At 38.9% G+C, this 19,123-nt stretch overlaps 1 protein-coding gene across 1 annotated transcript in view; it reads left to right on the top strand.

Annotated features, from left to right (window-relative positions):
* Positions 1 to 13,905, top strand: part of LOC129367343 (neuronal acetylcholine receptor subunit non-alpha-3) — a 17,501-nt gene extending 3,596 nt beyond the window's left edge. The window contains exons 2-8 of the mRNA XM_055041712.1: positions 7,155 to 7,306; positions 9,030 to 9,074; positions 10,763 to 10,872; positions 11,616 to 12,129; positions 12,338 to 12,528; positions 13,033 to 13,249; positions 13,433 to 13,905. Coding sequence (XP_054897687.1) covers positions 7,155 to 7,306; positions 9,030 to 9,074; positions 10,763 to 10,872; positions 11,616 to 12,129; positions 12,338 to 12,528; positions 13,033 to 13,249; positions 13,433 to 13,567 — 1,364 coding nt within the window. The 3' untranslated portion in view covers positions 13,568 to 13,905. The remainder of the gene's footprint in view (positions 1 to 7,154; positions 7,307 to 9,029; positions 9,075 to 10,762; positions 10,873 to 11,615; positions 12,130 to 12,337; positions 12,529 to 13,032; positions 13,250 to 13,432) is intronic.
* Positions 13,906 to 19,123: the final 5,218 nt, after the last annotated feature.

Consider the following 19,123-nt stretch of genomic DNA (forward strand, 5'->3'; position numbering starts at 1 on the left):
GGCATATGGGAAAGGGAGGCGTCCCACAACAGCAATGCACAGTGGCTGATCTCTCTACGAGAGGACCACAGCAACCTCCCTGAGCAAGCCCCGGTAACCATCACTGTGACAGATGTCCAAGAAAGAGTCTCAGGTATGAAAAACTGGACAGCACCAGGGCCTGACATGATCCATGCCTACTGGCTAAAGAAACTCACTGCTCTCCATGAGCGAATGGCAGCCCAAATGAACCAGCTGCTACAAAGTGGGACTCACCCTGAATGGTTAACTGAAGGGCGGACAATCCTAATCCAGAAGGATCCATCAAAGGGTCCAGTCCCACCCAACTACCGACCAATAACCTGCCTCTCCACAACCTGGAAGCTCATGTCAGGCATCATAGCGGCCAAGATAAGCAAACACATGGATAAACACATGAGCACGGCACAGAAGGGTATCGGTGTAAATAGCAGAGGAGCCAAACACCAACTCCTCGTAGACCGCACAGTTGCCCGAGACTGCAAAACCCGACACACCAACCTGTGCATGGCTTGGATTGATTACAAGAAAGCCTATGACTCAATGCCGCATACTTGGATCATTGAATGCTTAGAGATGTATAACATCAACAGGACTCTGAGAGTCTTCATTGCAAACTCGATGAGGCTGTGGAAAACCACCCTTGAAGCCAACTGCAAACCACTTGCACAAGTGTCCATCAAATGTGGCATATACCAAGGAGATGCTCTGTCCCCGCTACTGTTCTGCATAGGCCTGAACCCCCTCAGCCAAGTTATCAACAAGACTGGCTACGGATACAGACTCAAAAATGGGGCCAATATCAGTCACCTACTCTACATGGATGACATCAAGCTGTATGCCAAGTGTGAGCGAGACATCGACTCACTGATCCACACCACCAGGATCTACAGCACTGACATTGGGATGTCATTCGGACTAGAGAAATGTGGTCGGCTGGTCACAAAGAGGGGGAAGGTCATCCACACAGAAGGGGTCTCACTCCCAGAAGGAACAATAGCAGACATAGAGGACAGTTACAAGTACCTAGGTATACCACAAGCAAATGGCAACCTCGATGAGGTCACAAGGAAAGGAGCCACAGCTAAATACCTCCAACGAATAAGGCAAGTCCTGAGAAGCCAGCTCAATGGCAAGAACAAAATCTGTGCGATAAACAGCTATGCCTTGCCAGTAATCAGATACCCTGCTGGAATAATTAGCTGGCCAAAGGAGGAGATAAAAGCCACAGATATTAAGACCAGAAAGCTACTAACAATGCATGGAGGGTTCCATCCCAAATCCAGCACCCTGAGACTGTACACGAGCCGCAAGGAAGGAGGCAGAGGACTAGTGAGTGTGAGAACCACTGTCCAGGACGAAACAACTAAGATCCATAAATACATCAGGGACAAAGCCTCAACAGACAATGTGCTCAGTGAATGTCTCAGACAACAGGGAACGGAGGTTGAGGTGCCAGAGATACCATCATGGGAGGACAAACCCCTACATGGGATGTACCACCAGCAAATAACCCAAGTGGCTGATATCAGTAAATCCTACCAATGGCTGGAAAAAGCTGGACTCAAGGACAGCACAGAGGCCCTCATCCTGGCAGCCCAGGAACAGGCCCTAAACACCAGAGCAATAGAGGCCCAGATCTACCACACCAGACAAGACCCAAGGTGTAGGTTGTGCAAGGAGGCCCCTGAGACAGTCCAGCACATCACAGCAGGGTGCAAGATACTGGCAGGGAAAGCGTACATGGAGCGACATAACCAAGTGGCAGGCATAGTGTACAGAAACATCTGTGCAGAATATGGACTGGAAACCCCGAGATCAAAGTGGGAAACACCCCCAAAGGTGGTGGAGAACGCCAGAGCTAAGATCCTGTGGGACTTCCAGATCCAGACAGACAAAATGGTAATGGCGAACCAACCAGACATTGTCGTAGTGGATAAACATCAGAGGAAAGCCGTTGTGGTAGATGTAGCAATACCAAGTGATTGCAACATCAGGAAAAAGGAGCACGAGAAACTAGAGAAATACCAGGGCCTCAGGGAGGAACTGGAGAGGGCCTGGAAGGTGAAGACCACAGTGGTGCCTGTGGTCATCGGGGCCCTCGGGGCAGTAACCCCCAAACTGGAGCAGTGGCTACAACAGATCCCAGGAACAACATCAGACATCTCAGTCCAGAAATGTGCAGTCCTTGGCACAGCCAAGATACTGCGCAGAACCCTCAAGCTCCCAGGCCTCTGGTAGAGGACCCGAGCTCAGAGGATAAGAACCACCCGCGGTGGGTGAGAAGGGAATTTTTTATTTTTTTTATGTATATATACAGAGATTCAGCCTCCATCCCCCCCACAAAGTCATTGCAAAATGGAGGCTCATTTACAAGGGTATTTATTGCTTTTTTAAGCCAATTAATTGTGACAAATAAACTGTGTGGATATACAAAGAAGCCCAAGATGTATGCATGTATTTTTATTTTAAATCTTTGTGCAAATCCAGTAATGGTGTATCACGCAGTTGTCTTTCACTGATCCAAGTCTGGTGGTCAGTCACTGTGTGTGCAGTTATATTCGAAAAGGCTTAAAACACAAACTGAACTATTTTTATACCTCCTGATGTATAAAATGAAAGCTGTTCTCTCTTACCCCTGTCGGTGGCACTTCCCGTTGTGTTTCCACTTGCAACAGATGTGGCAGTGTCAAGGTGATCATGCTACTGTGTCCCCACATGGGGTGTTTCAGATTGGGAAGCAGGCAGGGTGCACTTGTGCATGCTGGGCCTCTCCTGCATCCGTCATTCAGCAACGAAGCCTCGTCCCTCACAGAGGCTCCCAAATCTCTGTTATACTCCTGCTGAGGGCTTTCATGCAGGAAGTGGATGCAGAGAGTCACGCTTTAATGCATCATAATTTTCCAACAGAGATTCAGCCTCCATCCCCCCCAACCATCACAGTGCACATTGTAATCAATAACCTCCTTTATATCTCAGCCGTGCACTCGCACGCATTGGCTGCTATCTGCCTCGATCTAATGGAAAGAGCTGGCTCTTACAGAGGAATGCAGACTGGGGACTAATGGGACTACCTTGTTTTTGTTTATGAGGATCCTGAAACAAAGCTGCTTCCTGTATTTTCGTATAAAAAGAAAAGTGTGTGAAAACCGAATTTGAGCTCTTTGCAAACTCTGTGTGAATCTGATGCAACTGGAAGAAACATAGCCTGTATTTTTACTTTGCGTGCTCCACACACTGAACAGGAAGCAATATGATGTTGAAAATGGATGATAAAGGGTCCATGAACGTTTTGCTTTTTCTTGAGGATTATTTGGTTTTGTTCACATGAAGAATAATTGGCAGAGATCCAGTTGTGGCTGTTAAAACAATGGAGTGTACTTAGAATTTTTAGCACAGATGTTTCATTTATATTTCTCTGTCATCAAATAGATGATTACGTTCCTCTGAATAATTTTTTGAACTTGGCAAACATTAGGCTGTTTACTTCTGATACCAAAATTGAAATTTGTCATTTAAATTATCTTCATTTTGACACTTCCTTATTTTAATTTCTTGCTAAATCTGTGGGGAAAAGTACAGGAACACACACTTACTGTATGATAAGTTCAATGCTGATCAAGAGTTCACATACACTGATTTGCATTTTGTGTTTAGTGACTTTACCTGATTGTATCAAAAAAATAAAACAAAAAAATGACCAAGTTTCAGTCTCCACCCCCACAGTGTCACCACCAGATGAAGGAAAATTGGTTAGAATTACTGATGAGATATGAAATAATTTAGTTATTCAGAGTTCTTTAAGTGAGTTAATTAATTATTCACACCTTTATCACATTTTTGTCAAATAGAAATATTTGATACATTAATATAATTTTGCATCACACAGTCTGTTCTAGGGTAAACTATTTTTTTGATGACCATTCTTGGGATTTTGATCAATTTTCATGCATTCAGGAATTCAGAAACTCCACAATAAATTCTCAGTCATTCACTTAGATGTATTTTTTAACGTATGAATGTATGTTTGTATCCACAGTTCACATAACGTCCATATGTTTTTGTGGACAATATAGATTGAGGTCACAAACAAATCTACCCATTCATGCCTTATTCAACACCAGGTGTATCAAAAAAAAAAAGCCCCATTTGGAGAATTCATTTATTTTACCACTTTAAAATAATTGTAATATTTTTTTTTCAAGACAACTTCTGAGCAGCTGTTGCAAAGCTTCCTATTCTTTAGAAAACATTTCTCTTATTCACTTTGCATAATGTTCAGAACAACAGACATCTGGATGCAGCTGATTGTCTTAGGTGAAAGCTTGAAAGTTTGGTAATCATGTTAATGAGTTTAATGATCTGTTATGTTGCTGATTATATTTCTAATTAACCTACCACTGCTTTGAGTGCCGTTTGTCTGTTCGTTTGTCTGCAGCACTTCACACTCCGCTTTGTCAAAAGAGGTCTTTTAAAATTCGTCAAGTTTGATATTGTCAGAATTTTAGTGTGAATATATGATAGACTATGTCGCAAAGAAGAACCTGGGGGAGGGGATTCAATATGTCATTGACACCTTTATCTGCTATAAGATATATGGAAAGCAGACCTAAATCACTGAATCCCTCTGCTCGACAGATTGATGGAGCCATTCAGGTTTTATACCTCCTGTCTGAGATTAAGCTTTAGAGCTCAGTGGTTTGCCCAAAGACACCTTGGCCCTGGCACCTGAGCCCCTAATGCTTTTTTTTATTTTTTTCTGCTGAAGGATTTGGCTCACAAAGTGAAAAAAAAAAGTGTGTTGTGTTCAAATGCAATGATAGAGGAATTACTATCAGTTTTGCTGTCTGTTCTCCTTCCTCTTGCTCCAGTTAATGTTTCTTTTAGCTTCTCTCTTTCCCTGTCTTCCTGTTTCTCTCTGGTGCTGGAGGGAATTGCTCTGGGTCAGTCTGTCTCACCCCCTCTTCCTTATCAGCTCTCACCACTCCTCTGATGCATTTCCCTTATTTGAAAGGCTGTTGAATTAAAGTTCCCCTCGCCTCTGTTGCAACGCTGCACCACAGGCTGTGCCAAGCATCACGTCCTTATGTGGACAAATGCCCCAAGCTTCCAGCTCATAGAGCGCATTGAAGGCTCTTGTGTGTGGTTCGTGTTCAAATGCCAGATACCGCTCAGAGCGACCGACGAATGCCACTGCCATTTTCATCTGAATTCTACGTAATGAGAATTTTTTTTTTTTTGTTTCACGACGAAACTATCTGCCAGGTCTACGTAAGTAGAACACTTTATGAATTATTCAATGAAAAAAAGAAAACATTAAGTGAAAAATTGCAGATAAATGGTGTCCTCAGTTTCCATTTGATACCTACATATTTTATCTACTTTCAACTGATCAGTGAAGTTGCCCTGGGCAGAATTACAGAGTGGTTCATTATATTTATGCATGGTGCTCTCTGTTAGTGCCCACCTCTGGGATCTGAACTCTCGCAGCTGTTTGCAAATGAATGGTGGCCAGTGAAGCGAGAGCGCTGCGGCTTCCGTGCTCGTCTTCCCAGCAGTGCGCGGGTGTCACTTTTTACTCTGACAGTCATGTCTTGTGGCTGACTGCACCGAATGCTTCAAGCTCTTTTTATCTCCCCTGGCGATGGATCTGTCTGAGGTGATTGTGTCAGCGTGATCATTTTGCCGCTCTCGGGAACTTGGACACATCCGTTTGGCCATGAACAGCCATGAGTCTGATGTTGATTTTTGATGTGTGTGTGTGTCTATGTGATTCCAGGCTCATTCTAAGGACATGACCTCATATCCTTTCACTTACTTGTGAAGGCAAATAAAGAGTTTGGTTATGTTAATTGGGGCCTGACATAGAAATGTATGGCAGGCACCTATTGTTCTTCACCTTAAAATAACTGCTGCTTCCTACTACCGTTAATGTGACCCGTGCTGCTGCGTGGCCCCCTCACAGTATATATATATATATCAAAACATGTGGCTCGATCCCGTGAGGGGAGCTATGACTTTTGTTGGCATTTTGAGTAACTGTGGTGACATAATTAACAAAAAACGAGCAAAATTCAAGTCAAAACAAAAGCCTGACACAAAACACTCAGTTTCACTCAAAATAGACCAACAGGTCATAGAAGTTTGTCTCTCCGTCTTTAGAACTGCAGTGATGGGAGAATGTCAGAATTACAATCATGGAGGAACAACTACTATAAACTCATTGCATCTCTGAAGACTATGCAATATTACACAGTAATATTGTCTCTCCCTAATCTCACATAGTGTAATATTACACAGTAACATAGTAATATTACACTATGTGATATGACAGTGTAAAAATACACTGTAATTAAAACTAGAAAATTCCTGAAGAAATTTAACCGAGACCTGCCAAAGTGTGCTCCTTGTGGCAGCGACCCCCAAAATGTCTCCCTCAAAGATCGTTCAAAACCCAGTATCTCATTGTTCCTGAGTTGTACATATGTACAAAAGCTTGTCCAATTCTCTGCAGGATTGTTGGCCTCTCTTCTGTGTTGTCTTCTTTGGCACTTCCTTGGTCTCTGGTCTCCTCTCTTGGTGCAACAGCCTCTGATTTTGCCCTGGAATTAATAATTTGAAGTTTGTTCTTTAAAGCACAAATTTCTTGTGTGAGGTCCTGATTTTCTACTTTAAGAGATTCCACCTCTTGGCACTTTCTGTGAATGACACCTCAGGATTTTCTCTTGTTGTTTTATGTGTCCATTCTAGGACCACATAAGATCTAAGTTTTGCTTCATAATCACTATTTAGGTTTGCAATTCTGAAGTATGATTTATCCAAATCGCTATCTATTTTCTTGATCAGGTTTTTATAATCAATCTCCAGTTATGTTGTTCAACGCATTTCTTTTAAATCTGCTGAAAAATTAGGCAAAACTTTTGACAGTTCAGTGGTCATATTTACACCTCTAGTTTTATGACGATACTTCAAAGGCGTACTCCGTTTCTTTCAATACCAAAATTGTTTTGAAATGCAACAACCCAGCTGATTCTGACTTTGAGCTTTGAGATCATGTAAATCAAGAAATACGTAATAAGTTAAGATTTATCTTATTCCTTGTTTTTCTCGATGTTCGTCTTTCTCGTCTTTTACAGCTCAGGAGGACTTTGTGTCTCTGGCTGAGTTGGAAGATTCCCTGCTGAGAAATCTCTTCAAAGGTTATCAGAAGTGGGTGCGGCCCGTCGGTCATGCCAATGACACCATCACTGTACGCTTTGGACTGAAGATCTCACAGCTGGTTGATGTGGTGAGGACTTGGCATTTAGGATCCATTCTAGCTTTTATTCACATCGGACAGTGCGAGGCATTTCATTTTTATCAAGACATATTGGCCTGTCCAAGCAATATAAATTTTATTACTCTATGGTGAACCTTTGTCCCAACAATCAGCATTTCTCGGCTTCTTTGAACAGACTTTAAAAAAAAAAAAATAAATAAATAAATAAAGACCACTAATGACGACTGTGATCTCAGTTTGCAATCAGGTGCTGAGTGACGAAAGAGACTCTCAGGAAGATTAATTGAGCTCTGGAGACGCTCTGTTCTTATGTGACGCTGCAGCAACATTAACGTAGTGGTAGATTCATCAGATGAAAATATTTCTGACACTACTACCACAGTAAAAAAAAGCATTTCAATTCAATGAGCATCCGGACAAGTCAGGTCCAACCTGAAAACAGGACTTAAGAGCTTCTGAAGTTAAATGTTAAAGCATCAAGGATCTTCTTAAGTAGACAATCTGAAGTCAAATCATTATTTCAGAGCAACTGGTAGCAAAAGAAAACATCCTAAATGTTTAACTTCACACTGTTTATATTTTATTTGTTAAGATTATCAGTGTCAGTGTTGTTTTTAACTCCAACTCTGGAGTTTGCTCATGTCTTTTTTTGTCTTTGAACAAATGAAACAACTTACAGAGGAAGATAAATGTAAAACAACTGGGCTAAGTACTGAACATTTCCATGATGCTTTATCAGATCCAAAGTTGAACTCCTTTCTCATTTATTTTGTCAGGACATAGTTACATTATAATTTTGGTAGACGGCAGAGGAAGAACACAATGTTTGCACTTGCTATGTAAAATCACTCAGGCTTTGGATAACATTAGAAACTACGTGAACCCCATTCTAAAATGTTGTATGTTGTATCCTCACTAAAAACTGTTTTTGTCAGTGCAATTTAGGTAAATTAAATTTCCTCAGACAGCCTTATTTCGCTGCAAAATGTGTCTTGGAGCAGAATGGAGAGCAAAAAATGTAAACAGACCACAATCAAATCCAAGTTCAATTTAATCTGTTTTTCATCTTGATTTATTGCCACTTCGATTCAAGTTTAATCAAATTCAAAGGCAACCCCGAATGGAAAATGTCTCGGGAACGCCGGCCCTCTGTCTTAACAAGCTGCAGGGTGGGAGACTAACAAAGAGAGACAAACAGAATCTTAAGCACAGAGCCAGACATACTGGCTTTCAGAAATGCAATTATAAAAAGAAAAACACAGATTTAATCTGTAATTGCATTGATATTAAAAGACCGTAAGAGAACATTTAAGACAGCAGGATAACTGGTATAGGACAAGTCAGCAGTTAAGGTTGCATCACTAAAGAGACAGCCAATGACCATCTCACACCGTGTTTCTTAAGATGATAAAAATGTTTGTCTGAAGGCAAGTCAAGTGCATTGTGATCGTCATGTCAAACATACATAAATAGATCGTTTGGTAGATATTTACTGCACTTTCTGAGGTTAAAGCAAAACAAGAACATACATTAGTCACTTCTAGGCTTATTAGCTCCTCCTAAAGTGAAGTCTATTTAAAACTAAATCAACTTAAATAAATCAACTAAATAAACTTCACTTTATTCCAGCTTCTAGTTTGCTCCTCATTAGCCTCTCTTATCATCTTCAGTAAGCAGCTTTATTAATCTCTAACTGGGATCCCTTTTTCTTTCTTTCTTTTTTTTCTTGCAGGACGAAAAGAACCAGCTGATGACTACAAATGTGTGGCTCTGGCAGGTGATGATGAGAACATGATTAACTTTTTTCAATAATATGATTGAAATTGATAAGTTAGGTCTTTAATTCCATTTATGTGGGGTTTTTTTTAGCTGAACTGAACATTGTGATTGTGACGATACTACAAGTTACTGACCCTACAGTGAATCATAAGCAAGGGGATTCACCTGTACAATGCTTGCTGGAGTTTTTACTTCACATTACCTGGACGTAAATTATGCCATGACAGAAATGACCAATTGTCACAGAGGAAGGTGTTACTTGCTAAGCAACATTTCACAGCAGATCTGTAGCTTATGACCAACCACTGATTCAGTGAATTTGATCATTGCTCGAACTCCTCACACATAGAGCCAAAGTCATGTTTACCACATGGGCTAGAAACTAATCTGGAAATCCTTCTGTATTATGATGCCCAAACTGTATTTCTCTATTAAGACTGTGTGTGTTTTCTATTCTTCACGGCTGCTTTTAGAAAGAGTCCAAATTTGTGAAAATGTAACTTCTTCATATTTCCTGGTTTGGTGAAACTAAAAGTAGCCTCCAGCTAAAGGAATAGAGAATATCAAAGGATATTTTGGGCTTCACCCAATGTGAGATTGACAGCAAACACACCTTGATCTTCCTAATCCCAACACAAGCAGTGAACACCGACTCCCCACTGACTGTCTTTGTCACTAAGCAAATAATATTAAACCATTCTGCTTGTAAACTCACAAGAGAAAAGGGGTCACAACTATTTGTGGTGTTAAGACAACTCTCAATTTAGTTTCTAATTTGAAGCAGTCGAATCAAAAGGCATGTTGCTTTCTTCTGCTTGAAAGGAAACAAAACTGTCTTATTAACATCATTTCGGTGACCTCAGACATGTGCATGCTAATTTGATTGACTGTGGTGGAAGTGCATGGAGCATTTCAAGGGTACATCAAGGATAAATCTTAACAAAAAAAAATAATCAAAGTCTTCATTTACAATTAATGTAATGTATGACCATAAGTATGGTAAACAGTCTACTCTTTTTTTACTCTCCAGCCTGTTACTTTTTCCCCTTTAAATAGAAATCCCCTTGCATTAATGATCCATGTGACATAATGCCAACACATGTATCTGCAGTCATTTGTGAATATTTATATATTCTGACTTACAGGCAAAAATAAAATACATACAGTGTATATTAGAGCTTAGTTTGACATACATAAAATTGTTAATCCAACTCAGCTTTTGCATTCCCTAACACTTTAATTAAAATCATGCTCTCCTTATAAACATAATTTGTTTTTATTGCTTCATATTTCAACAGAAATCAGATGCCCAATTCAGGATGGTCTTTAAATCATGGCTGCACTGTCACCTGAATGACAGTTTTCATCCACATTGAGGACAATTTATGACAATTTGACAAGCAATTATTTTTTCACCGCAGACAACAAATGAACTTGAGCATTTTCCAGTTTTATGTTTTTCCAGTTTTATGTTTTTGCCCCCAAGCTAAGACAGCAAATTTAATTTTATTTATTTATTTATTTTTTGCAATTACTCTTCCCAGTCAGAATGTAATTAGATTTGTATTTATTTTTAAAATGCTGGAATGAAAATCCAAATACTCAATTTAAATGTGTCCTCCATCGACTCCTTTGACTGAAGTATTTGCAATGACATATTTGTCATTGCATTGTGTATTTGAATAGGAGTGGACTGATTTGAAGCTGAGGTGGAACCCGGAGGACTACGGGGGCATTACGTCGATCAGAGTCCCTTCAGAGACTATATGGCTACCTGACATTGTTCTCTATGAAAAGTAAGTTCTACTGGATTCTGCACATTTGCAAGCTTGAAGCATTAGAGCATTAGTTTATTTGATCCCTCTGTGCATGGAATAATGTGAATATATCCAGATTTTATTTATTTTTATATGTCTTTTTAATGGGATGCCAGAGGAATTGACTCAAGTTTACTTTGGCTGTGTGGAGCAGAGAGGGATAGAGTGAGATGAATAATGCTGCCTCCTTCTTTCCTTCCTCCCCCTCATTGCTGCACACTGCCTGCCAGCTTGCTGACCAAAGATCACCACGCTTTTTGTTTACTTTAAAAAAGAAAAGTTTGACTGTTTTGAAAGATTTCTGTAAAATAAAAAATAAGGATGGTCATTGTTGGGAACATAAAAGGGCATCACTGATCACTTTCATTAAATAAACTCTCTTTTGAAAGCATGAGTAGGCCAACAAAGAGCGTCATGTTGAAGTAAATAGTATGTCTAATTAAACTATTTCACGGATGTTTTTTTTCCCCAATTCTCAATAGTTTAGGTCTAGCTTTCAAAATAAAAATATATACAAATCATGCTTACAAAATGACTGATATGTCTGAATATTTTTCAATGCTGAGCTCATGTTGCTCATGTTTGTTTTACATTTTTGTCTCAGCACAATTATATTGTGAATACATAGGATTTTATCTCTTGGTTGGCAGACAAAAATTCATTTAGACCTACGCATAATCAATGCAATTCAAACAATTATGTCTATTTTTCATATCTCCAAGTGCTGATGGTCGCTTTGAAGGTTCCTTGATGACTAAAGCCATAGTGCGCTGGGATGGCACCATAACATGGACTCCTCCTGCCAGTTATAAATCCTCCTGCACCATGGATGTCACCTTCTTCCCCTTTGACCGGCAGAACTGCTCCATGAAGTTCGGCTCATGGACCTACGATGGGCACATGGTGGACCTGGTCCTGGTGGACCACCATGTCGATCGCAAAGACTTCTTTGACAATGGTGAATGGGAGATTCTCAACGCAACAGGAATGAAAGGAAGCAGGAGGGATGGAGTTTACTGGTACCCATTCATCACCTACTCCTTCATCCTCAAGAGGCTGCCCCTGTTCTACACTCTCTTCCTCATCATCCCGTGCCTCGGCCTGTCCTTTCTAACTGTGCTGGTCTTCTATTTGCCATCAGATGAGGGAGAAAAGCTGTCCCTTTCCACATCAGTGCTGGTGTCACTCACTGTATTCCTTTTGGTCATAGAAGAAATCATCCCTTCATCTTCAAAGGTTTGTAAAGAAAACTATTGTCTCATTTTCTACAGTTTGAAATTTAGCATGCCTTTTTAGTTGCTCAGTTCTGCTGCTTGTCTAAAAATGCTGAATTTAATGGTAAGTAATAATAATGTGCTGCTTCTAATTCTCTGGACTGCTTGTCATGTGAAAACATAGTTATTTACTTATGTTTGAACCAATTTTACATTTTCTGCTTTAACAGGTGATCCCTCTTATTGGAGAGTACCTCCTCTTCATCATGATCTTCGTCACCTTTTCAATCATTGTTACAGTTTTTGTGATTAATGTTCACCATCGCTCATCTGCCACCTACCACCCCATGGCCCCCTGGGTAAAGAGCCTGTTTCTTCAGAGACTGCCCAAGCTGCTCTGTATGAGGGGCCACACTGATAGGTAAACTTAAATAAACTGGACTTTTTTCTCTTGTTGTCTTGGCATTTTCACTAAATGCCATGTTCACTCTCTGAACATGGCATTGTAGTCTAGAAATGTCAGTGGCAGACTTTTAGTTACTACATAGATCAAGAGAATTTCTTACAATTGATGTAAATTATATAAATATTTCTTACATCTGAGTTTTAGACTAAACTTATTTTATAACGGGTTCTGGTTTAGGCATTAAACAAAGCGCAAAAACAAAATAAAGCTATATAAAAATCAAAAGAAAATAAACCATCTTCTTTATGAAACTACTGAATCTAAAGCCATCCTCAACATGATGCCATTTTATAATAAGTAGAACATAGGGAAAATAAAACGGAAAAACATAACTTTTTATCTATAAATGTTTTATAAATGTATAAATAAAAATCCTGTGTTAGTCTCATTTCGCAGCAATAGCGTCGATTCTCTAAACCCACTCAGATAATGACTATAGTCGTTGCCATTCCTCCTCAGGTATCACTTCCCGGACATCGAGATGCGAAGCCCGGAGCTGAAGTCCCGCAGAGGCGCGGGGAGGAGGGCTGTTCCCGGTCACGGTGGAAACCAGCAGAGAGGAGCCTTCGGAGGGAAGGAGGATGAGAACCAAGCGTGGTTGGCAATGCTGGAGAAAGCTACAAGCTCTGTTCGCTACATCAGCCGTCACATCAAGAAGGAGCACTTCATACGAGAGGTGCGGAGGCAGGCAGGCAGCAGGGAATGTGGCTCCACGCATTAAAAAGAAGCTACATTTGAGCTTCAACCTGGTGTCTAAATAGTTGGAAAGTCCAAACTGAGTGTTGTTTATGTAAGGAAATATGATATTTAGGAACTAAATTATATGTCTCTATTTCTTTGTGTGTGTTTGTGTCTGCAGGTTGTTCAGGACTGGAAATTCGTGGCTCAGGTGTTGGACAGGATTTTCCTGTGGGCCTTCCTCACAGTGTCAATCCTGGGAACTATTTTAATCTTTACTCCTGCTCTGCACATGTACCTCAGCACACCTTCGTAAAGTCAAACTCTTAAAAAAAAAAAAAAAAAAAAAAAACTTCTCTTGTCAGGTTCTATGATTTATTCAAAAACTTATTATGGTGTATTCCTACTGTATAAAAAAACAACAATCTCAGGCTCCAAGCTTCCCATTCTTACCAGTATGGTTTGCAGCCTCAAATTACACCTGGAAACTGTAATGTCAGTCAAACTACCCTTTATTCCAAGCTGCATGTTCAGGGGTGTAAATAAGTAAGAGCAATAAACAGGTCAAATTTGTGTGAATGAGTTAAACATCTGTGTTTATATGACTGTAAAGTTGCCATTGTAAATGCAATAAAATGCACAAATATCAATTCATTTTATTTCTTACATCCACTTTGTTGACAACCCATTTGTATCTGTCTGTATGTTCTGCGCAATGATCGGATTAAAAAGAAGCTGGAATCTGTTTTGCTTCTCTGCTGAGACCCGTTTGATTACAACAGCAATAATTCTTCTTGATTCTGACCGAATCATATGAATGAACGTATACAGTCAGACTGAAACAGCAGAGAATCTCAGACTACTGCAACGCTACTTCTCTGTTTTGCTGTTTTTTTGTAAAGAATACTGACATCCTTCATTTGTTTTTTCTTTGATGAGTACTACAGGGGAAAAGAAGGACAGATTTGGGCACGTAAACGTTGCAATAAAAGCTGGTTCGTTTCATCTCCTACAATTCACGAAGTGAAGTCCTTCCTCTATCTCAGAGATTGTGAAAGAGCCATTCCTGCCTTCATTCTATGTGAACCTGATTATTATAATAGTCTATATATTTTTCTTTTTTTTTTTTTGGTAAACTGATTGCAGTTTATTCAAAACTCTGCAGAACGGCTACTAACTGAAACGCCCAACTCAGTCTTTAAAATGATTTTCATCCTAAAGCTTTAGATCAACTATCACCCTGGGTCGTCTTTGATCTTCTTTGTGTTCACACTCTTTCAAGATTACAGATCAGTGAAGAGAGGCTGTCTGTTCTGAGGTTAAGGTTAAAACCTGGAGGAGACTGGTTCTTTGCTGCCCCTGCAAAACTATGGAACAAATTGCCCCTTCACATCAAGACCTCTCCAACATCAGACACTTTTGAATTCCCCTTAATATTAGATATTTACCTTTTGTGCCTTTTAAGTCAGAATGAATTCCACCACATTTTAATGGTGCTAATTTTAATTTAGATTATTCTATTGTGTTAATACGTTCACTTCCAGTAGCACCCTCTTCCATATGGTGAGTGACTGACTACATATCCTTTTAAATTTTTCACCCTAGATAACAGCTGGGCAACTACCCTTAACAAAAGCCATCATAGAAAACCAGTGAGCTTCTGGTAATTCTTGGGTTTCGATTGGTTTTTGTACTTCATATTCTTTGTGTATTTGTGTTTTTATTTAAGTCTGTTTACCATTAATTTTTGTCAAAAATCTATGGTTAATTTTTGAGTGATAATACATCTTCATGTAGTTTTAAGTTCGTTGTAATTCACAAGGTTCACCACAGGTTCTGGGCGAGGAGCTCAAGTGCATTGAGCACCAATGACCTGCAATGACACATCAGAACCACTAGATGGGGGCAAAGATTTGTCAATGTATTTCAAGTGAGAGCGCTTGTGGTAAAACCTGCATAATAATATATATATATATATATATATATATATATATATATATATATATATATATATATATATTATATATATATATATATATATATATATATATATATATATATATATGTATATATATATATATATATATATATATATATATATACATATATATATATATATATATATATATTTATATATATATATATATATATATATTTATATATATATATATATATATATATATATATATATATATATATATATATATATTATATCATCACCTTCTCAATATTGTTACAGAAGATGGTTACCCCACCACCCCCTCCATTAATGTCAGTGTCTTGACCCAGTTCTTGTGGCTGATAGTTTTTTTCTGTCTCTCTTGTGATAAGACAACAACTTCCTCACACACTCACACCCACATTTGAACAGTCTGACCTCAGTCTGCTCTTCTATTATTCACGGCTCCAGATCTGAGTCATGCCGACAGGTGTGGGTCTGCGAGTTCACACTTATGCCTGTTTGCTCATACGATGTGACAGAAACACTTTGGGACAGAAGATCTGATAAATATGAACAAGATGTCTTTGAAATGTGGGAGATATTTTAGTGTAACTGAGACTCTAAAATTTCTGGTTGATTAAGTGTTTTGATTTTTTTTTTTTTTTTTTTTGTTGCTTTCTCCCTCGGGCCAAGAGAAAATCAATAATTTAAACTTTTTAAACTGGATGACAAGAAGCATCAGCTAAATGCATTTGAAATGCAAAATGCTGTGAATTGTGGTGTCGAAACCAAAATCTCTTGTGTAAACCAACAACGTTGTGTAAGCTTAATGAAATATAAAAGAGCTGACACACAATTGAATCCCTAATTGTATAGCCAAAGTGAAACGGATGTTGTTTATTGTAAAATACAGACCTAAATTTCCCTGTGAAAGGAACATGTATTTTTCATCCACAGAATAAAAATTGAAGTCAGATATGTCATCATGCTTTAGCTGCACAACAAAAAAAGATTTTCCAGCGATATGAAACTTAGTCTGTCTTTGTTTCGCTTGGTTGAACATGGAATTGGAAATCAGATAAAACTGAGCTCAAACTGAGCTGTTTTTATTCCTCAAAAAATGTCCCAGGCCTGCTCTGAAAAGAGACTGACTGAAACTACTAAATAAGAAGACTGCTGCAGATCCTCATTCATAGAGAGTAAGGATTTATCTCTGCTTGTGTGAGCTGGAACTGCACTGAGAGTCTTCTCTGATGCTGCTGTACAATTGAAGTGGAATCACAGGGATTTCTTGGGGAAATTTCTGGACATACAGAAACTCAAAGTTTCCACTCCTTTTGATGTCAAAAAGCTCTGCATGTTTAATCTGAAGTGTGATAACATTAATATGGTTGTTTGAAGTTTCTTATGTTGAGAACAGCACGTATTTTGTCTTGACTCTTCTGTCACGCCACAACAACTTACGACTCATTTTACTTGACAATCATATCATTCAATGCAGATTTTGGAACAAATTCTAAAATATTTTCTGGCACTGATTTTTGGAGCAGTTTAACACCTGTTGCCAAGAAAATAATGAGCTTGAAACTTTGGCTGTCTCTGCTTTTTAAACATTAATGGACTTATTGATTGGAAATAGATGTTTTTTTTCTTCAGATTTCTTACTTGCATAGACCTACATCCGGAGCTGCTGTTATTAGTAAAGTTTACCATAGCAGCAGATTTTCCCTGACAGTAAGGTCATAGAGTTATGATATAAACATGACACAGATGAGACACAATAATTAATAGTAACAATTCAGTTTTATATTTCTATGAACTGAACAGTTCTGTTGTATTTGTTGCTGTCTCTTGGCCAGGACTCACTTGAAAAAATAGATTTTTAATTTCAAGGGGTTTTTATCTTGTAAAATGAAACCTAACTAAATTAAAAAAAAGCTTCTTTTACACAATTTAATTCACTTTTAGAGAATAAGCCCTTGAACGAGGGATTGGCAGTCTTTACTACATGTAAGCAACTGTTTGGCAATCATGCCAGGAAAAAGAGTTTGTTCTTAAACTCTTTGAAATAGCAGAATGTGTTCAATTAAATTCTAGCGTACTCATCAGTACAACGAAAAATACATTGTCATTGGGTTTTCTTTAACAAGCCGTGACCAAATCAAGACAGAAATGGTTCAGCAGAAAACAAGATAAATGTTGGATGATCATCTCAGACTCAAATTCTAACACTTGTGGGATTCACTGACATGAAAAGAAAGAGACAACGCTGACCAAAGATGTGTCTGTCTACTAAGCTGTACAAAGTATCGATAGCAGAATAGCAAACTTTATTCAATTTGATTCCTTTTGCATAAAAAGTGATTGAAAAGCTGGTATTTGGTTTTTTAAGAAATAAAAATGTATGTTAGTTTGATTTTGAATCCTTCTCTGCTCTGTTTGTTTGAGGTTTTATGCTCATCTTTACCAGGGATGCCAACACAGCTGAATCATGAGGGCGCTCCAGATTTATAACGTGAGCTCAAGGCCAGCATGCTACTTGATTACAGGTGTGATAAAGCAGGACAGAGGTCTCTTAAATCACAAAAGACAGCAGACATACAAGTCAACAAAGTAGATAAATAAATAACAAAAGAAAAAGCCCAGGCCCCCTCAGGCTCAGCTTAAAGCGTCTTAAATGGCTACGGTGAAAGAACTGCACACATTCAACGCGACTCTCAGAGAGCAACAGAAACAAATGCAGAAAATGGGGAATATGGAGATAGTGGATTTGTTAACTGAGGAAAAAAAGCAAGCAGGAGATGGCGAGAGCATCAGAAACGCTGCAGGTGTTCCTACACTCATCCAAGGTCATCACCAATGCTTCCAGGAAGAGCTGCAGGAATACAGGACAGGGATGAAAAGGAAACAGAGATGCAAAGCTGTGAAGGAGGAAAAGAGAAAACAAAAGCAACAAGTACAAAGCAAGTATGCATAGATAAAGATAAAGGATGTGAAAAAGCATGAGAAAATGAGGGCAAGCAAGCAGGGAAAAGAGGAAAAGGGAATGAAAGGTTGACATGATGCACAGGAAGACAGAAGCCCAAGTAAGAATGCTAATAAAGGCACATAGCATAATATCATAATACATAATATCATATCAACAGGCTAATATGAATATAATTTCACTGTTTTTCTGAGGAGGATTTAATATGGGACATATGGGATTTCCACCTGAAATATTCCTGCACAGCTTTTTTTCTCTTTAAAACACAAACATTTCTTGCATACTAAGAAATACTGAATATTCTGGAACAAAATCCGTAGCAGATACACGTGTTTGTCTTTTGACCCGTCCGTGCTGACACAGCTACCTGTAGGCATTTATTAAAAATGTATGTCAAAATGGAACCAGACCACAGCCTCCAAGCCTGTCCTCTTGATAACTCCAAGACTGCTGAAGCTTCAAATTCTAGCTGAGCAGCGTAGTCAGTTAATGTCTTCACAAGGCTGCCCTTTAATATTACAATAATTACATGACAATTGATGTAGGAACGTAACATCAGCTGCAGTTTTTACTTTTAGTGTCACTGTTGACTATTCGGTGTCACCAGGAAAGGTAGAGATTGAACAGTGCAGTGAACTGAGTTTCATTTACACCTCTGTGACAGATTGGTGACCTGGACAGAAAACATCCTGCCTGTCGCCCAAAGAAACAGAGGCTCCTGGTGACCCTGGATTAAATGAGTATGATAAATTGATGGATGGATGTTTTATTGGCCGTAAAAATTTCAAATAAATCTTCACCAAAAGTACTACAACATCTTGAGGTACACTCCCAACAGAATCTGCATCCTTCAAGACTTTACCTTTATGTCATTTAAAACTGAATTATTACTTTTATATTAGTGTCTTTTGAAAATCCTTTCAATGTTTAGGCTATTTTTGGAC

This window comes from Poeciliopsis prolifica, unplaced genomic scaffold, assembly GCF_027474105.1.
Source record: "Poeciliopsis prolifica strain line A6 unplaced genomic scaffold, Auburn_PproV2 SCAFFOLD016, whole genome shotgun sequence".
NCBI classification, from domain to species: Eukaryota; Metazoa; Chordata; class Actinopteri; order Cyprinodontiformes; family Poeciliidae; genus Poeciliopsis; species Poeciliopsis prolifica.